General features: G+C 33.8%; 2 protein-coding genes and 1 long non-coding RNA gene across 3 annotated transcripts; 1 reads left to right on the top strand and 2 right to left on the bottom strand.

The window, feature by feature from the left end:
• Nucleotides 1-11,084: 11,084 nt before the first annotated feature.
• LOC107808469 (BAG family molecular chaperone regulator 5, mitochondrial) lies at nucleotides 11,085-14,278 on the top strand. Its single transcript, XM_016633002.2, has 2 exons — nucleotides 11,085-11,432; nucleotides 13,819-14,278. Exons 1-2 carry the CDS (start codon nucleotides 11,157-11,159, stop codon nucleotides 14,158-14,160), a joined length of 618 nt encoding a protein of 205 aa, XP_016488488.1. The 5' UTR covers nucleotides 11,085-11,156; the 3' UTR covers nucleotides 14,161-14,278.
• A 588-nt stretch (nucleotides 14,279-14,866) lies between these two features.
• LOC142170600 (uncharacterized) lies at nucleotides 14,867-15,670 on the bottom strand. Its single transcript, XR_012699866.1, has 2 exons — nucleotides 15,592-15,670; nucleotides 14,867-15,465 (listed from the first exon to the last, which is right to left on the bottom strand). It is a non-coding gene; the product is annotated as an uncharacterized LOC142170600 (long non-coding RNA).
• Nucleotides 15,671-18,541: 2,871 nt separating this feature from the next.
• On the bottom strand, nucleotides 18,542-22,426 carry LOC107768328 (rho GDP-dissociation inhibitor 1-like). The gene is made up of 5 exons (XM_016587449.2): nucleotides 21,780-22,426; nucleotides 21,142-21,208; nucleotides 20,047-20,265; nucleotides 19,824-19,948; nucleotides 18,542-18,779 (listed from the first exon to the last, which is right to left on the bottom strand). The coding sequence occupies exons 1-5, from the start codon at nucleotides 22,014-22,016 to the stop codon at nucleotides 18,702-18,704; spliced, it is 726 nt and encodes a 241-aa protein (XP_016442935.1). The 5' UTR covers nucleotides 22,017-22,426; the 3' UTR covers nucleotides 18,542-18,701.
• Nucleotides 22,427-23,932: the final 1,506 nt, after the last annotated feature.

Genomic DNA, 23,932 nt, shown 5'->3' on the forward strand with positions numbered 1-23,932 from the left:
TATTAACTCCCCTTGATGAGAGCATCAACTCACATCCTTGAGCCTTCGCATCCCAATTTTGTACACCAGTTTCTTGAAGGTTGATGTTGGTAGAGATTTGGTGAATAAATCAGCCATATTATCACTTGAACGAATCTGTTGCACATTGATATCACCATTCTTTTGAAGATCATGTGTAAAAAATAACTTTGGTGAAATGTGCTTTGTCCTATCTCCTTTTATGAATCTTCCCTTCAATTGGGCTATGCATGTTGCATTGTCTTCATACAAAATTGTGGGTAGTTTTTCACACTTCAAACCACATTTATCTCGGATAAGATGTATTATAGACCTCAACCAAATACATTCTCGACTTGCTTCATGAATAGCAATTATCTCAACATGATTAGAAGAAGTAGCCACGATTGATTGCTTAGTCGATCGCCAAGATATGGCAGTGCCGCCACATGTAAACACATAACCTGTTTGAGATCGAGCCTTATGCGGGTCAGATAAATACCCAGCATCGGCATAACCAACAAGATCGGGATTGCAATCATTGCCATAAAATAAGCCCATATCGGTAGTCCCTTTTAGATATCACAATATGTGTTTGATCCCATTCCAGTGTCTCCTTATAGGAGCGGAGCTATATCTTGCTAAGACATTAACCGAAAAAGTTATGTCAGGCCTTGTAGTGTTAGCAAGATACATTAGTGCACCAATTGCACTAAGATATGGTACTTCAGGACCAAGAGCTCTTCATTCTTTTCTTGATATCGAAACGGGTCCTTATTCACATCAAGTGATCGAACAATCATCGGAGCACTTAATGGATGTGCTCCATCCATGCAAAACCGTTTCAATACCCTTTTAATGTAGGCAGATTGATGAACAAAAATCTCATTTGTCAAATGTTCAATTTGCAAACCGAGACATAATTTGGTCTTTCCGAGATCTTTCATCTCGAATTCCTTCTTTAAATAATCAATTGCCTTTTGGAGTTCTGTAGGAGTTCCAATAAGGTTTATGTCATCGACATATACGACAAGTACAACAAATTCCGATGTTGTTTTCTTTATAAAAACACATGGACAAATGGCATCATTTATATAACCCTCCTTTAATAAATACTCACTAAGACGGTTATACCATATTCTTTCTGATTGCTTTAGACCATACAAAGATCTTTGTAATTTGATTGAAAATATTTCCCGGGACTTTGAATTCTGTGCATTAGGCATTTTAAATCCCTTGGGAATTTTCATGTATATCTTATTATCAAGTGAGCCGTAAAGGTAGGCTGTAACTACATCCATTAAATGCATGTCAAGCTTTTCATGGACAACAAAACTAATGAGATAACTGAATGTTATGACATCCATAACAGGAGAATATATCTCTTCATAATCGACACCAGGCCTTTGTGAAAATTCGTGTGCAACAAAGCGTGCCTTATATCTTTGTACCTCATTTTTCTCATTCCTTTTACGTACAAATACCCATTTATAGCCAATAGGCTTAACACCATTAGGTGTTTGGACTACAGCCCCAAAAACTTCACGTTTTGCAAGTGAACTTAACTCTAATTGGATTGTTTCTTGCCATTTTGGCCAATAAAGTCTTTATCGACATTCTCCAACAGATTGAGGTTCAAGATCCTCACTTTCTTGCATAATTCTAGATGCAACATTATATGCAAAGATGTAATCTACCACTATATCCATTCGATTCAAATTTGTCTCAATATCGATTGGATTTATTGATAATTCCTTATTTTCTTGAGTTTCAGGCTCATTGATTTCCTCATGAATCTCAGGATTGGTTAAATCGTGAATTTCATTATGAGACTCTTTCGTAGTGTCATCTTGATCATTTGCTTTCCTTTTTCTAGGATTTCGATCCTTAGAACCTAATGGTCTGCCATGTTTTAGGCGTGCTTTTGACTCATTAGCTATGACACTAAAAGATTATCCAATAGGGACATCAATATGGATTGGAACATTCTCTGCAGGGACATGTGATTTTGTTATCCTTTTCAGATCCGTAAATGCATCTGGCATTTGATTTGCTATTTTCTGCAAATGGATAATCTTTTACACCTCTATGTCACAAATAGAGGCACGTGGATCAAGATGAGACAATGATGTATTTTTCCACAAAATTTCACGTTTGGTTTCACTAATTTCTCCCCCTAATTTTGGGAAGAATGCCTCATCGAATCGACAATCTGCAAAACGAGCAGTGAACAAATCTCCTGTTAAAATTTCAAGGTAGCGAATAATGGAGGGCAATTCAAACCCAACATATATTCCTAACCTTCTTTGGGGACCCATCTTGGTGCAATATGGTGGTTCTACAGGCACATATACAGCGCATCCAAAAATTCTTAGATGAGATATATTAGTTTCATGACCCAAAACTAATTGCAACGAGGAATATTTGTGATAATTTGTCGGTCTGAGACGAATTAGCATTGCTGCATGCAAAATGGTGTGACCCCAAACAGAAGTGGGCAACTTCGTTTTCATGAGTAACGGTTTTGCTATCAATTGCAGACGTTTAATTAAAGACTCTGCAAGGACATTTTGAGTGTGAACATGAACTACAGGATATTCCACTTTTATCCCAATTGATAAGCAATAATCATTAAATGCTTGGGATGAAAACTCAACAGCATTATCAAGTCTAATAGACTTAATTGGATTATCGGGAAATTGTACCCGTAAACGGATTATTTGTGCCATTAATTTTGCAAACGCGAGGTTGCGAGATGACAATAGGCATACATGAGACCATCTAGAAGATGCATCTATTAAGACCATAAAATATCTAAACGACCCTCTAGGTGGGTGAATAGGTCCACAAATATCCCCTTGTATACGTTCTAAAAACGCAAGGGACTCAATCCCAACCTTTGTTGGTGATGGTCTTATAATTAACTTGCCTTGATAACAAGAAGTGCAAGAAAATTCATTATTTAAAAGAATTTTTAAATTCTTTAATGGATGCCCATTTGAGTTTTCTATGATTCGTCTCATCATAATTGATCCAGGATGGCCCAATTGATCATGCCAAAGTACAAAAGTATTGGAAGCAGTAACCTTTTGGTTTAAGGTAGAATGTGCCTCAATTGCACTAATTTTTGTCCAATACAGGCCACAAGATAAAGATGAGAACTTCTCAATAATTCTTTTCTGGCCAGAGACATTCTTGGTAACGATGAGATATTCCATATTATTCTCATCTATTGTCTCAATATGAAATCCATTTCTGCGGATATCTTTAAAACTCAACAAGTTCCTCTTGGACTTGGAGGAGAACATTGCATTCTCTATGATAATTATTGTTCCCATAGGCAGAGTTATAGTAGCTCTTCCAGAGCCTTCAATTAGATTAGTACTACCAAAAATTGTAGTAATATCTGCCTTACACATACTTAAATGAGAGAAATATTTATTCTCTTTGAATATTGTATGTATCGTACATGAATCAATTAAGCAAATATTTTACAATTGAACTTTGATCCAAGTTTGCTTTAAAAGATATCCATATTTGCTTCCCGTAGTTTGACATACAAAAGAAGTATATGAATAAATATTAGTATTTTTAGAGAAAAATGGAAAAGAAATAAAGTTAAACCAATAATTCAATATCAGCCTTTAATGCATTTTCTGGCAAATTCTAATTATTATACAAATAATTACGCAAAAAATAATACAAGTACGCATATGACTAATACAACTACAACAAATTTATTTATATGTATAAATTATTTGCATTTTCCTACACATTGTATGAAAAATAATTGATCCGTGTAAGAAAATAACATACTCATAAAAAATAAATTGAGGGTGAAGAAACAAAAGTTGTTCCAGGGTGCTTGTAAACCTTTTCTTAAAGAGAATTAAAGCAACGTAAAGGAAAGTTAAAATTGTTAAAAGATCACTGAGACTAGAATACTAATTAATATGATATTACTCCTTGTTTGTGAAATTTATAAAATTTTAGAAATAAAAATATTCTTAAGAACTACATAAGGAGAATCATAAAGTGCAATAAAAATTACGAGATGTTTATTCATTACATACTACGAGTAGGAAAGCATAAAAATTAAATTGCTCAATCATCTCTAATCACAGATCCATCACCGATCAAGTGGTTTATTTTTTTATCAGGGTGCTCAAAAAAATCTGCCACATCCAAGTGGGTGATGTCAAATTCATTGTCATAGACAAGATTGGCTTCATGGCCTTTATTCTTCAGAGATGCTTGATAAAGCTCAACCAAATGTTTTGGTATGCGACAAATTTTTTGCCCAATGCCCTTTTCCACCGCAACGATAGCATTTAGTTTCTGAACCCTCTGCGTTTCGCTTCTCATCTTTCCCTTTCCATTTTTTAAAGTTATTTTTCAGTGGAGGATGATTAACACCAGAAAATTTTCTTCCTTGGATATGGCCACGACCACGAATATGACCACGACCTTTTCCACGATTAGCATAATGGGAATACACCTCATCCTCTTTAGGCAATGGTGTAGACCCAGTGGGTCGATTTTCGTGATTTCTCATAAGCAATTCATTGTTTCGTTCAGCCACAAGTAGAAGAGAAATCAACTGAGAGTACTTTGTGAAGCCTTTCTCTCGGTACTGCTGTTGCAAGACCATATTGGAGGCATGAAACGTTATAAACGTTTTTTCAAGCATATCATAGTCACTGATATTATCTCCGCAGAGTTTTAATTTAGAAGTAATTCTAAACATAGCAGAATTATATTCAGAAACGGACTTAAAGTCTTGGAGCCTAAAATGAGCCCAATCATATCGTGCTTGTGGAAGAGTGACCAACTTTAAGTTGTCATATCTTTCCTTTAAACCATTCCACAAAACAAGTGGATCTTTCACTGTGAGATATTCAATTTTCAACTCTTCATCAAGGTGATGGCGCAAGAAATCAAGGCCTTAACACAGTCTTGGGTAGATGCTGTATCTTTATCTTTAATGGCGTCTCCAAGACCCATTACATCTAAATGGATTTCAGCATCCAATATCCATGTCATATAGTTCTTACCCGAAATTTCAAGGGCAACGAACTTTCTTTTCATAATATCAGACATAATTAAAAAAATACAAATTTGCGAAAAATTATACCTTAATTTTCTCAAAGATCTTCTTGAGATGGTAGAGCCTCGTGTATAACGTGTTATAAAATATAACCCAAAATAACAATATAGAACAAGCAAAAACAAACTAAGAGATATAGAGAGAAAGAGAGAAAGAGAGATTCTTATTTCTTCTTTAATTGTGTGTATTTTCCTATCTATTATAAGGCCTTTATATAGACATAAAAAGTGAAGAAAATATGTCATGGAATATGTCATTGAATATACAAAATATGTCATTTATGTCATTAAGCATTTGAGATGAAGATCATGGAAGAAGAGTAGACATCCACCATAATGTGATATTTATCATAACAGATCCCATTTTGTTTTATTAATTATTTTTAGCTCGTTGGACAAGTTGATGTAATCAATACAACAATAACGGAAAATTTTATTTTGTGTCTCATACAACTGACACTAGTTGTATGAGACAACTTTTTTGTCTCATAATTTTGTGGACCCAGATTTTTGTGGACCTAGAAATATAAGATTGGGGTCCACAAATTTGTGAGACAAAAAGGAGCCTCATACAACTAGTGTAAGTTGTATGAGATACAAAATAAAACTTCTCCAACAATAACGTACTCAGTGCATTTTATAGGTAGGATATGTGAAGGATATATACGCAGACCTTACTCTTATTTCGTAGAAGCAGAGATTTTGTTTCCGAGAATTGATGTCTGGTATTAAATTTTGGTGATTAAAGACGCCATGCATGAGTTATTGACTTATTTGTTACTCCCTCCGACCCAATTATGCGGTATTTAATTGGATACGAAAGTTTAAAAAAGAATTGTAATCCAAAACAAACCAATATATATGTATATAACTATAAATCGTCCTATTAAAAGTAAAATAAAACATTTAAAATTATACTCCTTCCGTTCACTTTTATTTGACACGTTTTAACTTTTCACATCTCTTAAGAAATAATAAATAAAGTGCATAATTTATCATGATATCCATATTAATTGATGCATATTTTTAATGGATTTGAAAAAATGATTTGAAATGAGTAATAAATACTGTGGGTATAACAGAAATTTTTTTTTTGTCTTTTCTTGATATGCGTAAAGTGACAAGTAAAAATAAAAATCTATTTTTAGTATACATGCCAAATAAAAGTGAACGGAGGGAGTATTATTTTTGGATAACGAAGTATTATTTTTAGATAATGAAGTATGATATTCTTTTTGTGACAAACTGAAAAAGAAAGTATGACACATAAATTGGGACGAATCGGAGGAAGTATCTGTATATTGTATACCTACCATTTTAGTTTATATATGCCTTAATAACCAGTACTCGAAAGACTTGCATTTTCCATTTTGCTGTGTGTTCGAAAGTTAGAAAATTAAGAATAATATACACGGACGACGGTTGTTGGCTCCCATTTTGTTTTATTCTTTTTGGCTCGCTGATAATTTGATGTAATCAGTGTTAGGATCGAAAAAGTCATGTGTCATGCGGAAGCTAACAAAGTAAACTTTTAGCGACGATAAATCAGACAATAAAGAGAAATATATCAAAAAAGACACAAACATTTAACGTGGTTCGGTCAACTGACCTACGTCTACGGCGGAGATGAGCAATCCACTATATAAAAGAGAATACAAAATATCGAGAGAACGACCTTACGAAGAGGCAAACACAAGTGACACACTAACACTTGTCCCGTAAAATTCTCCCCCTAAACACGACTCTTAAACCCCCTATGACTACATTGTGGATGCTGCTGAATGAGAAGGAAGGATCCTCAATTTATAGAAGTCTAAACGTTTTCCTACAAGAAAAAGGACTAGCCAAATATGAGAGATTTGTAATTTCTTTCTACAAAAAGAAAAATTCAATTAAAGGTAATTATATTGCCATTTCCTTCAACAAATAGAAAAACCAAATATGGTAAGAAAATTATGACAAACACCTAACAATCAGCTAGGTTAATTATTTATTGATTAGTTTGTAATTTAGAATCTCATTCTCATTAAAGATGCCAGTAGCAATTTAGAAGTTGGTGATATTGTTTGTGTTTGAACAAAAAAGTTTAAGACTCTTTTACCAACTTCAATTATCAATAATAAAGAAGGTAAATCTTAGTCAAGCATAATTAACTTCAGATCGAAAAGTATACAACGAGAAATAACGAAAGATAGGAACATCTCAAATTTATCGATGTCATAATCTTATATCAAACACGAGAAAAAAAATTGGTTTACATTTTAAGCCAAAAAGAATTGTAAGTGAAAGAGTAGAGAGGAAAAAGTGAAGCGACTGTTCATCTGTGAGAAATTCTTCCCCCCTCCATTTGAGCTTACTCTCTATATATATATATATATATATATATATATATATATATATATATATATATATATATATATATATATATATATATATATATATTTCCTTAAGCTTTTATTCAATGGTATTTGACCAACATGCTTTCTTGCGACTGTCCCTTTCGTCGTCAATCGAACATAATATTGACTTGATGTATGTTTTCGACGATTTGACTCCGAGGACGGCCAAGGTGCTCTTTGCTGTTTTGCCACATGAGCAGGATCCCGACTTGGTCGACCCCCTATCATTCCTATTGAGGGCGACCACTATCGTCTTTGACTCATACAGTTTCTTTCTTGATGGAGACGAAGTTATTTTCACGGGGTGTTGTAAGGTGAACAATTCAGCATCGCTAATTTGGCTACATAAACTTTTACCTTATTATTAAGGGTTCGATTCTCCATTTTGTAATCCCTTTCCCCATTTCTCCCTATCCCTACACCCTGTCCCTATGTGATAAAATTAAAAAAAGAAAAAGTTTCTAAGCTAGAATTGTTTATCCAATCGCTATTAAATTTAGCTCCGCGCTCTCACGCGTATATACACTTTTTACACTATCATGTTTAATTAACCGACAACAATATTTAGCTCTTTATAAGAAATCTAATATGATAATTAAAAAGTAAAGTAACAACCATTATAATTAAAGAAAAATGCATAATTACCCCTGACTTATACCCGGATTTCTAACTACACACTTTATCTTTGCGGAAATCCTATTACCCTCCTAAACTATTTTTAAATGGAATAAATATCACACTAAAACTAGACAACTAAATTCTTGGCAAGTGGTGAAGTACATGCGCTGCCACAATTCTTTTTAGTATTTTTTTTATTCTTTCTTTTTTTTCTTATCCTTTTTTCTTATTTCTTATTATTCTCATTTTTTGTTGGTTATTTCAATCTCTTTCTTTTTGTTTTGGTCACCAACGGCATAAAATGGTGGTCGTCGAAATTTCAAGAACACCATTTTTTCCAGCGAATTTTTTTCGGCAACAGATTTTTATCCCGATTTGAGTATATTTTGTTTTGCTTATGAATAGATCTTTTTGAGAGTTTAATTTGTGTGCGAAAATGATAAAAATAGGAAAAATAAAACAGAATAAATGGAAGAAAAACAGTAAGATAAAGTCGTCGGTGAATGAATATCTGCCGAAATTAGAGAAGAAACGAAAAAAGAAGTAAAAGAAAAAGACAAAGAAAAAGAAAAAGGAAACGGAGAAGGGAAAAAAGGTAAGAAAAAAAATGGTAAAAAAACAAAAAAGAAAAATCTGAAAATTGTTTTTTCTTGCTTCTCACTCTCCCAAAGTAGAGTGAAATACATACACTCTGCCACGTTAGCTTTAAGGGTGCAAATAATTTTACTTTAAAATAGTTTAGGGGAGTAATAGGATTCCCGCAAAGATAAAGTGTGTAGTTGATGATGGATTATTATATGCAGCGGAAGCAATCCCAGTATCAAAATCACATGTAATTTAGACAACTAGCATAAACGGGATTTCACGGGTTACCTCTTGAAGCGTGAACATATCTCTTCTACCACGTGAGCCTTCAGTTCCATAACTTCTCAATGGAATCTTCATCACCCGCACAATCGTGATCCTCGAACGTTCCACGGTCTTCTACTGTGTTACCCAAATAATACCCGAAAATAGCAATTTCGTGTGGGCGAAATTTCTAGGAAAACTTGGCTGAAAATTTCAACCACCATGTACACATCCCTCTAGGTGGAAAACCTTATGTATTTATAGCACAAGTTTTAAGGGTTAAGACCCTTTTCCAAAACCTGTTAGGTTTTCTTTTCCACCAGAAAAAGGATTCCTTTATTTCCTATTATTTAGGTACAGTAGGGACCACAGAATTTAATTAACAAGGCTTCCAATTATGGAATTAATTTGTAATTTTCGAAATTAATATCCACCATAATTAATTACGAATTATTCCACTAAAAATTCGTAATTACACTCCTTATTCAATTTCGAAATTCATCCATTAAATCTTATTTAACTCCCCATGTTAAGATTCATATACGAATCAATTAAATTAAATTACTGACGATTTAATTTATTGATTATTTCCTTTAGACTTTCGCTTAACTTATTTCATGTGTCGGATACAAAATCCACCGGCCGGGTTTACACATGAAAACTTATAAGCTTTCATAAAGGTATATCATCAATCTCTAAACCGAGACATGGATTCCATCAACTAACTATTACTTCGCCAATGTATATTATTATTATCCAATTTACCAGGCATATTGACCCACGAAAGAATCTCGCCTTTTAATAAATCAAAACAATAATAATATACACAGCTAATAATAATTATATCAAGATTAAGAGTATAAGTACATTTAATGGCTAGAGAGTTTATTTTATTAAGTCAGTATAAAATACTTATCTCTACCTGGTCCGTTCAATACATACAAAATGTACTAGCACAAGAAGTTGGAATTAAACCATTCCCATAATCAAGATTAATTATATTTAATCTTGTGCTACAATCATTCCTGATGGTTTGTCCAATTCCATCATTAGATTGTGAACTCAAACTTTATACTTATAAGAACCGATGATTTAATCTTCCGTATATAAGCTAAACTCTATACACTAAATCATCTACTATATAAGCAAAGGACACAGACTATTATATGATCTATTTAAAACTTTATTAAAACTGAATAAACAATTATTTCATAATAAATATTATATCTAAACCAAACTCATGGTTAATAGTATATATCCCAACAATCTCCCACTTAGACTTTTAACCATGATAATTATTAGAATATACTATATCCAAATGCATGGTTAATAGTATATGCCCCAACAATTATCTCCCACTTAGACTCATAACCATGCATCTACAACTTTCTCAGGCATTCTTTTACATGACTATTAAAAGTCTAATTCTTTTATACTATTAGAATATATAACTCACTGTTTTACTCAACTACCGGATTGTGGCCCAACAGAATGAAAAAAAAGAGGGGGGAAATGACACTATATAATCGCTCAAAAAATAATAGTCGGAAAAATACATATTTTTGTATATAACTGATGTTATATAAAAATTATTATATAAATTTTATATATTTTTTCGACTATTAAATATAAATAATTTCTGACACCGGCTAAAAGTAATAATACCCGGAAAAAAATCAACCGACAGCTCCTAGACATGGAACCCACTAACGTATGAAAAAGCCACAAAAAAAGACCGTTAAAGGTCCAAAAAAAAAAGAAAAAAAAAGGCGGGGTCCCATAAACGGCAGCAATGCGCAATACCCGCCAAAGTATTATGATCTCAATTCTCAAACTATATCCATTCCCTATTTGCTACTTCCCAATTTCCACTTTACTATTATTATTTCTTTCCTCACTTTATATTTAGAGGTTGATCCACTATTTAAAAAAATTAAAAATTAGTGACGGATAAATTTTATAACTAAACAGAAATTATTAATTTAATTTAGCAATAGATTATTAAAAAATTCTGTTAAATATGAGCAATTTAGTGATAAATTAACGATAAAGTTCGCAACTAATTTCAGTTTTTTAGCTATAATTAGTAGATTCGTTGTATATTTTTTCCTGTTTTTATCACTAACATATTATCGAGCTAAAAATAAATAAAGTGGGTTCTTTATTCTGACTCTTTCAGTTATAGCTATGAAATCTTGTCGCAGAAACAGCTTTTACTCTTCTTCTTCTTCTTCTTCCACCGTCACCTGCTTTATGGAAAATGACCAATCTACCCCGGAGATCATCCAAATTCCCATTCAGTCCCCGCCGGAAAATGAACTCCCAAACCTCTCAGCTCCGACCGGTACGGCTGCTGTTAAAATACAGTCAGCTTATAGGTCTTACATAGTTCGTACCCTTGTAAAGAAGATTTCAGCCGTCAATTCTGAAGCAAACTATTTACAACGTCTTATCCAACGACAGGTATAATTGACTGATCATTTGATTGTACACTTTACTAAATTGCTCTCTGAATTTCAGCTTATTAAATTCATATTTTAAAAAATTCATATATGGAGCTAAAATTTTAACCTGTGGTAAATGGTTAGTTAATTCTCTTGTCAGATTACCAATTGATGTTTATCAAGAGATTTACCGGTAATTACCTAATAAGCGAACTGATTGTGTATATATTTTTTTGCACTGACAATGCTTAGAGCTTAAATTCTAAAATAAATAAGTATATGGATTTCGAACAATTTCAGCTTATCTAATTCACATAGTATATGCAGAGGCGGATCCAGGATTTAATATTTAAGGGTTCCTGCAACGATCTCGAGTAAATTTCAAATAGTAGTTGGGTTCACATTCAAACATTTATAGATATTTAGTAAATTTTTCGAACACATTTACACTGTTTAGACAAAATTTACTGGGTTCACGTGAACCCGCAAGTAGGGAGGTGGATCCGCCCCTGAGTATATGTTTTCATGATTTTAAGCACTAGTGTCGAAGAAGGGTGGTTAATAAAAGGCGTTTTTCCGGTCTTCTGAGCAGGGAATGCTTGTCGTTGTTATATAGTTCCTCCTGAAAAGAGTAGTCTGAAGTATGATTCACTCTTATTGATCAGACCGACTCCTTTACTAGTTATTCTGTATAACCATATATATGCTCGACGTTATTTGAATTGCAAAATACACTTTTAGCTTATGTTTTTTTTTCTTTTTCCAATTAGTGCAGAATATTCATATTAGTTAGAGTAGTAGATATTTGGATGTGCTTCATTGGTGGTATTCCCTTGGCTGCTGTATGCTAATTACATTTCCAAGAGCTACTTTGATGCAACATCAGTTAGTTGTGTCAATCAAACTAAGTGTTCAGCTATTGTTGTCAATTCCACGAGGTCGTACAAGGGAAGATATTGGGGGAAACAGTGAGTCGAGATTCCCCTTAACATGATAAAATCCAACCATGAAATTTCCTCAACCAAAATGATTGATAGAGTATGAGCTAAGAAACCGACAAGGCCAGACCTCATGGCCGGAGAGCTACATGTGAGCGAGGGGAATAACATAAAAATTTTCAGGTTGCAGAGAGGGGCTACATGCATTACATAGTAGTATTAATTATTAAGGTAAGAGGATTTGTAAAAGCTCGAGTTGCACCTTGTGCAAGTATAATAGCCTGTTTGGCCAAGTTGCAAAAATCAACTTATTTTGAGAAGTGCTTTTTTTCAAAAGTGTTTTTCTCAAAAGTACTTTTGGTGAGAAGCAGTTTGTGTTTGGCTAATTAATTTGAAAAGCACTTCTAAGCAGCAATTAGTGTATGACTAAACTTTAAAAAACTGCTTCTAAGTATATTTTTCTCAAAAGTGCTTTTGGAAAGAAACTACTTTTTTCTGCTTCTCTAAAACTGCTTCTGCTTCTCTTTAAAAGCCTTCTGCTTCTCCTCAAAAGCACTTTTTTTCCTTCCAAAAACTTGGCCAAACACCTCAATTTTTGGCCAAAAGTACTTTTGGCCAAAAAGAAGCTTGGCCAAACAGGCTATAAATGTGGTTTTCGGTATTGAAATTATGAAAATGATTATGGTCTGTAAATGGGTTTGAAACCGGGTCAAAAAGACTAGTTAGAGGTTTAGGGTGGAGTTTACCCAGACCTTACCCCTACCTTACGAAGGTAGAGAGGCTGTTTCTGATAATTAGTAGGGGTTACTACTTCTCCTAATTTCTTCCCTTTGACGTACTTTTAAGATCAAATCTTGAGGAGTATATATAAATACATATGCACATAATACCAAATTGTAAGTTTTAGCGATTCTTGTGTAGTGATGGCATTTCCTGTTGCTAGTTGTTATGTAAGTGAGGTACAAATACACCATATCAACATTAAATCTTATCAACTATTGTTGTGAAAGCACATAAACCATCTAGCTACTTGCTAGAATCGTAGATGACCACTGAAATCGCGTCCGTGCCATGTCACTTGTTGATAGCAAGAGACAGTTGATGCTGCTATAGTGCTATGTATTTTCAACTACATCTCTATCCCAAATTATTTACGATTTTGAGATGATTGAATGATGACAAGGTTGAAATTATCGTGTCCTACCGCTACAGTGGATACTCTACCGGATTCTTATCGTGAAAAAGGGCTAGGCTTGCTGGGTGGCTTAGTCTCGCTTAGCACCGCCTGACATGACATGACCCCCATGCTGGGTCATGACTGGTTGTTATGGCACTTAGGTATAATTATACCATATCAAAGTTAAATCTTAATATTGTTGTGAAGTACACAGACAATCTACCTACTAGCTACAATGGCAGATGATCTCACCGAAATCGCGTCTGTGACATGTCACTTGTTGATAGCAGGATACAGTTGATGCCGTAAGGTCCAGTGAGCGAGAGAGAATCAGGATGAATGAGGCGCTAATGGGTCTGCTATTAAGATTAGACTCAGTGCCAGGAGTTGATTCAACAGTCAGGGAGCTGAGGCGACACGTGAGCCGCCGGATCGTGGGGTTGCAAGAGATATTAGATGCTGTTTCCGACACTAAGATTCAAAACTGGGATGGATTTTTGATGGACTGGGATGATGTTGTAGAGAGGATGGAAATTGAGGTTTGCAAAGAAAGAGGTGATAACGAATTGGAGACGTTCTGCGCTGAGCATTTGGGTTTTCGGTGCCTACAAAGGTTTCTACGCGACCAATAATGATACCAATCCTCACAAATGTAATATCATCTTTCCTTTCTTGTTAATACGTTATATATACCTATACATGTATCTGACTTGTAATCCTGTTGTATAATGCATATGAGAGTTCTCTTTCCTTCTCGTCTTCGTTCTGTGTTAATGACATCTGGTAACATTTGCTTTCTATAGGTTTCTGAAAACTTTGATCTAAATACTTTGCTACACTAGGAATTTTGATCAACACAGCGTAGATGGTAATATTTTTCCTTCAGTTCCCTGTTTCTGTCAAGCGTATTTTAAAACTTTATTGGTTCGAGATTCTAGCCTTTTTATGTTACTGGGTTCTAAAGTAAGAATTAGTACCTATCAAATGGATTTTTTAAGATAAATATATGGTTTGCACTAAAGCTACTGGGGTCGGTCGAATCCGATAGTGAAGCTCTAGCTCCACCCCGGGTACTAGTTACTTCAATGTATCAAAGTGACATTATAATCAAAGTTTTCATGATCTAGCCCACAAAAAAAGTAAACTTTTATGGTTAATATGTCTGAAGAGCATTTTCTGTTGTAAAATCTGAGAAAAAGTACTAACACTAATCTGATAAAAAAAGAAGAAAGATGGAGCATATGAAGAAATATGTACCTTTTAAGTGACAAGAACTTTAAAGGTTGATGAACCCACCAAGTTAAATCCTGAATTCGCCTATGTGACAGTTATATATAGTACTCTAGCAAAAGCATGGTTGCAGTTCACTTTAATGAAAAAATAAGTTCTTATTACTAATACAGCAGCTTCTCAAGCTTCCACAACAATTCTCTACATCATTTAGCAGTTACTGATATTTCCTTCAAGTGAATAACATGACAAACTAACCCTTAACAACACCCCCCCCCCCTCCCCGGCCACCAAAGCAACCTTTGTTTTCTCTTGATCTCTCTGTATTTGATAAAACATAGAACTTACATGCAGAATGAGATGATGTCTTAGACAGAGCTGCAACTACATTTGCATTGTGACAAACAATTCTTGCAATCAGAAAGCCTTGGGTAGACACCTTTGCAATCACACTTCTTCGTGCACTTGGTGCGCGAAGTTCCTCCCCACAAGCACTTGGCCATGCAACGCATGATTGGCGCGCATTTTGGACAGTCGACTTTCATGTGATTTACTATGCAATTTCTGCAGCCATCACCATCTGTTGGGCATCCTAAACAAGGCAAAATGATCATCTCACACACTATCATCAGCATTAACAGACACCCAAAGACACTCGTCTTTGATGATAGCCTATTTCCTTCTCCCATAGATATCTTCTATACACTCTATAAAAGAACAAATACGAGCAATCTAGTCAAATACGAGTGACTCTTATTGCTAATGTTTTCTTAAATGGCGTAACAAAAGGCTATAGTAACAAGTAAATAGGAGGGTATAGATTTTAGAGATACCGGAATTCAATTCTTTGACTTCATATCTACTGTTGTGTACTCTAAAAACTGGGAGAATTTTTAGACAGAATTCATGGTTTGGCACAGATTTTAACCTAAAATTTAGTACTCTGGTCCTGGTTTTTATCAGCATTTAAGTTCTATTTAATGTGTGTTGCAGTTAAAGTTGGCTATTGTCTTGGGTTGCTCAATATTGCCTCATCTCCTCGTTACAATATGGTTTTAAATGATTGACATCCTTGTCCTGCCCTGCCTACTGCTTTTGCTTGCTACCTATGCAAAGTTTCCTGGAAACCAAATGCCATATGGGATAACATGCATTCACTCACTCAGATTTTTTCTTTGAGTGAATATCATCTAAAAGTGATTACAACAACAACAACAACAACAACAATGGAATCTTACGAGTGGGGTATGGGAAGGGTGATGTGTACGCAGATTTTATCCCTACCTTAAGAAGGTGGAAAAACTGTTTTCGATAGACCCTCGACAAGTGATTATAAGTAGCTATTTGGGGCAAATTTTCTTAGTTGGAAATATAGAAAACACCGACATTCTGCTGATAAAGATATACAGACTTGTTTGAATAATTTTTTATTTTGGAAAAAAAATGGAGAAAAAGTTTGCGAAAAGGTGTTTGAATGGCTGATTTTTCTTTTTATGTTGTTTTGTTGTGTTCTCGAATGAGAAGCAAAAAATTGCTTCAAGAAAGTATTTAGAGTTTTTTTGGCTTAGTTGATTGAAAATAGCTAATAAGCATAAAAAAAAAAAGTACTTCAAATTGCTTAACTGATCTTATAAATAACCAATTATGTATTTTAGCTAGTTTGGATAGAAATGTTGAAACTAATAATCCTACAAAGTTAGGAAATTGTAGTTTCATAATCAAGCTAGCAGTGTCGCTAAATAAAAGAAACAAATTAAAATTAACAAACTTATTAAAGCTCCAGAAAACTATACCAAAAGAAAGAAAAGCACAATATTTGATAATTGAAGTACCTTACTGCATGGTGGCAAATATAAAAGAAAGGCAAAATACATAAGTTGGCACTTGACCTGTTACACATTTTCTGTAGGTGAAAATAATATTACACACTTAACATTTTAAAAGTGTGTCTAATACACACCACTTTTTTCTTGACCACTTTACCAAAATATAGGTAATGTCACGCACCAATAAGGCCATGACACATATAATTAGCATAAAAAATATCTAAAATTACATAACCTCGTCTTCTTCATGCCCATCTCTTTCTCTCCATGTCACCCTCCATGAACCACCAGAAAGATCAGCACACAATTCAATCCAAAAATTAGGAGCTCAAGTGATTTAATTCGAGAAAGAAATAGAAGGCATCAAAAGCTAATAAGCCATGGCTCACTAAATTGCATGCTAGCAAATAAATTGGTGATTTGATTTTCAATTTTAACAATCTCTTCCTCCTTATATCCCTCGATATTTTCTTGCTCCTTTCACCTAAATATCTAAAATTTTAATTTTCACTTTTCCATGCGTGTGCATCCCGTGCCCAGATTTTAGATACTATACAAAACGAAATCATATGAAACAAAGATAGCAGCACCGACATTAATGGATTTGCAGGAGAAGATCACAAGGAATAAAAGAAAAAAGAGAAAAGTGACAACTGGGTTGTTGATGTTCTTGATCAATTTGGTAAAATGTATGACATTAGTTCCATATTTACTTTAACGGTTAGATAATAACTAATGGGTTAATAAACTCAAATTTGACGAAGTAAATAGATGGTCTGTAGAAATGCCAGAATTGATATTAGAAATGGCAAGTAAATATGGTGAAGATAGGGAGAGATGGAGGAAAAATAAGATTCTTGAACATGGTATGGAGGGGAGTTCGGATGGCGGAAAAACGAAGAGAGAGATAGAGAAGTGTGGGGAAGATGATGGATTTGCTGACACGTGGCATAAATAAGTATTTAGACAATACTTTTATCTGTAGACGCGTTCCTGCCTTGGTGTTTTACACATGTTAGGTCCTGGTCAAAGAAAGTGTGTATTAGACACACTTTTAAAAGGTTAAGTGTGTAATATTATTTTCGCCCACAGAAAATGTGTAACAGGGATTTGACACATAGTTCAAGTGTCTAACTTATGTATTTTGCCTAAAAGAAAAAATCAAGGACTGCATAACCAAATATCCTCTAACATATTTGGTAAATTTTACTTAGACTAATTAAATCATGTAGAGTTTTAGTGCTTCTTACTTTTCATTTATAGTTTCTATAAAGTAGCTCCATGATCACTTTAGATCTAAAAGGAGGGATGGAAGGTATTAGTTTCAAATATAGAAAGCAATAGTCCATTTACTAAACCTTATAACTCAACAATTACACAAAGTAAATATCATTAACTAAGAACTAAGTTGTTAGGGTAGTATAACATTTAAATGGCAAAAAATAAATAACCATTTGTTACTTATTATCATGACATTGGGGGGTCTGGTTTTCTTTTTCTCTTTTTTTTTTTATTTTGTGTGTGTGTGTGTGGGGGGGGGGGGGGGGTTGGAGGACGTTGTTTCAATCTTTGGTAGGTTTTCAACTCAGAAATCATGAACAATCATGCCAGTGCATGAATGTCAAGTTCAGTTATGGAAAAGAAAGGGAAAGATAAAAGTAGGGGGTGGTTGAACCAGCAAACATATAAAATACTAAAGGCTAAAGAGAAAAGTAGCCAAAGTTTCCTAAACTGGACATCTTTGGTTGGAAGGAAAGTAAAAGAATGCAATATCATAATGAATGAAAGTTTTCTATTTCTTGAAATCTCTTCTTGGTTTCTAGATATTCAAAAGGAACCAATCACACACCTAAGCACATATAAAAGAGAAAATTCTTGGTTAATCTATCATAGACAAAGCTCAGCTTTATTGAATCACACTCACAAAAAAAAAACGGGACAGAATATTACTCCCCCCCCCCCCTCTTCCCTCCTTCACATTTCAACAGTCAACTAAAGTAGGATATCATCAATTTTTTCCTTCTTTTTCCTCTTCTGGGAAAACTACTAGAGAGACAAAAATGAAGAACGAAAACAAGACGATCTGAGACAACGACTCGAGCAGCAACAGTAGTACATTATGTTGCCTGCCATTCTTTCTTAATATCAAATGTGTAGTTTATCTCCAAATAGCACTTGTTATCATCATCAAGGAACTGCAAAGCAAAACAAGAAACTCGACAAAAAAATTAGTTTATACGCATACTAGATTGTGCGAGTAAAGATGCATATATCTCCCAGGTGCAAAAAAAAAAAAAAAACATATACATATGAATGCATCAAGAATGCTACAAAATTCAGCTTCAGGTGAAGGGGCCTAAATTTTAATGTTGCTTATTGAAACCATATCCAAGACTCTGCTTCATTTAGCATTTTCATATGGTGGTCCTATGCTTACTTAAAGAGTAGTAGAAAACAAAAGATAAGGAAGCTCAAATGGTCCCCCTACTATAAGGTAAAGATAAAGACCATGTGCAATGAACTGCAACATCACTGTCAATCTATCTTATTGAAGAAGAGACTATTCACCAAATTTAATACATGAGCTTGTTGATTGTCATTAAACTAAGCCATGACCCTAGCAGAAGCTTCAACATTCAATTTCTGGGGTATACAGGATGTACTCTGTTGCTAAGGGTGTCCGTCACGGGTGTGGATCAAGAGGTCGGATCCTTTGACATGTAAGTTCTAAGATTCGGGGATACGAATCTTATTACAAATACGGGATACGGGTATGGAGACCTGGCTAAAAAAAAGGGCAGCCCGGTGCATTAAGCTCCCGCTATGCGCGGGATCCGGCAGATAATTCAAAAAAAATAAAATATCTCTAAATTATGAGAACTTTTGTGGAATACTTACGTATAACTTGTAAAGTGTGTATTTCTTTTTTATTCTGAAGTTATAAATAAGTAAATGATTGATTTTCTAGATAGGATATGCATTTTTTTCTTCAAATTTAACCTAGTTTTGGTTCTGATTTCGGGAATCAAATTGTATCTCGGCTCGAATTTTTTCGTCCGTCGTGATCAAAGTACCCAAAATTGTTTAACCAAATCTGGTACGAATCCCATACCTACACCCATAATAGTGTTATGTCTACACAGATGCAGCACCTAAACTGTTGTGTCAGAGCAACTTAGCTCTGTTGAATGGTAGATGAGAATATGTTAAAAGTATGAAATGAAAAAGCTGATAATCACCTTTGTCCTTGCCGAGTACGATCCTCTCGCAAAAATGCCCGAAGGGGTAGTCTCTTCTGGCATCTCGTGTGTATACGGCTCGGATTGAGGACTAAACGCCCCAATCATTTCTTTCATGCTGTCCACTGAGATAAGGTTTTTGAAAAAAGAAAACAGTAATCAGAAACATCATATAAACAAATTTCTTAGGCCTCAAAATGACATTTTACAAAGAGATGGATACCTTTGATACCAGTTTTCCAAACTGTGTTTGTGTATTTGAGACCTGTCACTATATTGTTGCTGACCTGGAATTTGAAGTTTAGGCTGTATTTGCTCCCTTCTTTCAGGACAAACCATGGGCTCTTGGGTTTTCCATCCTCTGGGATTGGCAGAACAATATCAGGTCTACCCGGGGACTTAATTTCGAGGCTCAAGATCTTCACTTCTGGATCCAGTGACTCTACAATTTTATAGCAGACAGTAGAGAAAAATGTCAGGTTTTCTATCAAACAGTTGTCCAATGCTCCATCACTAGATCCTATCTGGTAACCAAATTCTATCTCGACACCAAATTCATTGAGATGGATATCCTTTTATGCAAAGCAAATATGTACTTAAGATTCTACCAAATATACTTAACAACTGATCCATCTAACTGAACATGTTCAGCGAAACATGATCCCATTCCCCCCACCCCCACCCCCATATTTAACTGAATATGTACTGAACTCTTTCACATTCCATAGCATTCTTCAAATTCAACAATTAAGAATTCTCAGACGACCCATAAGGAGAAATGAACTCTGGGATCTTGTTTAAAAGAACAATCTGAAAGATGTCAAATTTCACAAGATTATGTCTTACTATATATTTTTTATTAGCTGTGGTGTCTGGTTAGCTTTCGCCGACCTCAACTATTCCACCGAGTCCCTCCATCCTCCTACCAGTACTGATACATAAGATTTGTGTCTGATTACGGCATTCCAAAATTCACTTTGATGTAAGGCAGAGATCTGAAAGTTAATAATTTTACCATGCACTGTTCGCGCCAAAAGAAAGATCAATGCAGGAAAGAAAAGAGGACTACTACTAAAATCTCATATAACATGATAATCTTTCAAGCTGTCATTTGTGAGAAGGGATAGTCATTGATATCATTAGAGAAACCAGCAAAAGAATCTCAAATTTCATAGGCTTGTTCATGAAGAAGGATTAAAAGGGGTAATGAAAAAAAAATCTAAAAAAGGGCAGAACAAAAGTCATAAATTTCTAAATGCAAATAAATCCATGAAATTTGGTGAAGCAAATCTTGAAACAAAAAAGATGGTTAAATTACCTCCAACAGCATTAATATCCACACTTCCAAGAAGCTGTTCCTTCCATCTTCTCAAACTCTCATCATCCTAAATTCCCAAAAAATGAACATATAAATCATATCTTACAAACAAAAAACATATGAAAATCAGACACTAAGCATTAAAAAAACAGAAAGATCCATTTTTTTTTTCTAAAAACAAAAGGGATGATACAACAATAACACATTGTCGAGGTCAGCTATTTGAATCCTCACTGATCATGTTCCCCATTTAAATCCAATATCAGGCCAACAATAACAACAACAACAAACCCAATGAAATCCCACAAAGTGAGGTCTGGGGAGGTTAGAGTATACGCAGACCTTACCGCTACCTTACGAATGTAGAGAGACTGTTTCGGATAGACCCGACTCAACCAATATCAGGCCAACATTATACAAAATAAAAATGAACATAGAAATCATAGCTTATAAGCAAAAACATATAAAAGGAACACAATTAAGCACCAAGAAGATAAAAAAAAATCATTTTTTTTCTTAGAAATAAAAGGGATGATGCAAAGAAAAAGATGACAATTAAGCACCAAGAAGACAAAAAGATGCATTTTTTAAACAAGAAACAGAAGGTATAATGGAAAATAACACACACACACACACACCTTATCTTTCTCAAATTGTTCTTTGAGAGTGCATTGAGGACCCAACTCAATCTTGTTAGTAGTTTCATCTTCATCATCTTCCTGATCAGTAGTATACATTGAACTCTCACTCATTTGTCTACTAACTCTATTCTCATTAACGTCATGCTCTATCTCTGAATCAGAATCAGCAATTCCTCCTTTCTTATTAGCCTCATTAACAGGTGCTAATTCCTCTTTATTATCCTCAAATCCCATTCTGCTAAATCTAATTATTCACTAAACAAGTTCTTGACATGAACTAAAACAAGTTCTTGACAAGAAATATTAAACAAGAAAATAAAAGGCCTATTACCACTTCTTGTTAATTCAGTACTCAAGATGTTATATTTGATATGACAAGAAGAGAATAGAACTAGAAAATTCCAAAAAGGGAGGTAAAAAAAATTAAAGAAACCTAAAAAGAATCAATCTTTATTAAAATAAAAGAAGTGGGGTGATTATGGAAAAGCGTATAGGATGAGGAAAAAATGGTCAAAAAGAATCTGAAGTAGACAAATAATAATACCCAGAAAAAGGATAAAACTGAGCTTGCTAACAGGAAAAAGACACCAAGAAAAAATAATATTGTAATAGATGAAATGGGAAAGAGAGAGAGAGAGAAATGAGGAGAGAGAAATGAGGGGAGAGTTTGAGGAAGTTAAAGGCACATAAAAAGGAAATGGTCATGTGGTGATCCGTGTATTGTGAGAATAATTAAAATGAAAATCAGAATAATATAATAACAATATGGATAATTGCATATTTTATCTTTCAGTGTATTTCGTATTCGTATGCAAGGTCCGAAAAATATCGCAGCTCGAGAGGTGTGATGTAGACAACCTAACCTAATACAAGCATTATTAACTATTTTCACGGTTTGAACCCGTGCCTATAAGTTATAAGAAAATAACTTTATTGTTGCTCTAAAATTCCCCTTTATATTTTATCTTTTATTTATTGATAAATTTTAATTTGCTCCTTAGAATTTCACTTAGCGTATTTAACCTTAAGTTAATTAAAATATGTGTTTTTATATGGAGTAACAATACTAATTTACCACAATGCATGAATAATTAAATGATATAACGGTTAATAATTCGTTAAATTTGTAAAGACATGCAGAAGAATCAAAAGTGCGAATCTCAACTACTTGAATGTTAAATGTGCTTAAATATATATTATGAGGATTAAAATTAAAATTTGTCGATAATTTTAGGGACTAAAGTACAAATTTTCATAATAATAATAACGGAAAAGGGCAAAAAAATGTCCTTGAACTATTCGAAATAGCTCAAAAATATCCTCCGTTTGTTTTCAGTGACAAAAATATCCCTGCCGTCTATGTTTTGGACCACAAATACCCCTAAACAGTTAGTCTTGCCATTGAAGCTGACATGACAGTCCAACTAGGTAGATTTGCTTACATGGCCATCCACCTAAGCAATCTAGCATGACAAAACTATTTTTCGGAAAAACTATTTTTCTGGAAATTTTTATTAAAATACAAAATCAACATTTATTCCGAAAAAGTAAAAAATATTCAAAAAAATTATTTATTTCGGAATTTTTTAATTAAAATACAAAATCAACACTTATTTCGAAAATAGTAAAAAAAATCCGAAAAAATTATTCTTGATTGGGCTTTATGATTTGATTAAAAAACTCAATTGTTCTCTTTTGTGAATTTATGATTAGTTTTATCTAAATTTTTAGATACTTATCAGTTATAGCTTCACAAAAGGCACACCTCTACTATAAGTATCAATTGGTTCATCCGAAGTTGTTACAATTTTTGGAGTTTTGAAATTTTCAAAAATTCTGAAAATTAACTTTAAGTGAAATTTAAAATTTTCCCGGTCAAACATTTATTCCGAAAAAGTAAAAAAATTCCGGAACAATATATTAAAGCACGCCCCAAAATAATTTATTTTGTATATTATATATAATATTTTAAAATAAATAATATTTCCAATTTTTTTTTTACTATTTTCGGAATAAGTGTTGATTTTTTATTTTAATAAAAAAATTCCAAAATAAATAATTTTTTCGAATATTTTTTACTTTTTTGGGAATAAATGTTGATTTTGTATTTTAATAAAAAAAGTCGAAAAAATAATTTTGCCATGCTGGAT

The sequence above is a fragment of the Nicotiana tabacum genome, chromosome 16 (assembly GCF_000715075.1).
Source record: "Nicotiana tabacum cultivar K326 chromosome 16, ASM71507v2, whole genome shotgun sequence".
Taxonomy (NCBI): Eukaryota; Viridiplantae; Streptophyta; class Magnoliopsida; order Solanales; family Solanaceae; genus Nicotiana; species Nicotiana tabacum.

What these genes read in the sequence shown, in the direction of transcription:
- LOC107768328 (XM_016587449.2), bottom strand. Translation starts at nt 22,016, where the DNA reads ATGGGATTTGAGGATAATAAAGAGGAATTAGCACCTGTTAATGAGGCT. An exon ending in AACAATTTGAGAAAGATAAG is followed by an intron (nt 21,209 to 21,779) that starts GTGTGTGTGTGT and finishes TTGGGAATTTAG; the next exon opens with GATGATGAGAGTTTGAGAAG. An exon ending in TTGGAAAACTGGTATCAAAG is followed by an intron (nt 19,949 to 20,046) that starts GTATCCATCTCT and finishes ACCTTATCTCAG; the next exon opens with TGGACAGCATGAAAGAAATG.
- LOC107808469 (XM_016633002.2), top strand. Translation starts at nt 11,157, where the DNA reads ATGAAATCTTGTCGCAGAAACAGCTTTTACTCTTCTTCTTCTTCTTCT. An exon ending in AACGTCTTATCCAACGACAG is followed by an intron (nt 11,433 to 13,818) that starts GTATAATTGACT and finishes TGTTGATAGCAG; the next exon opens with GATACAGTTGATGCCGTAAG.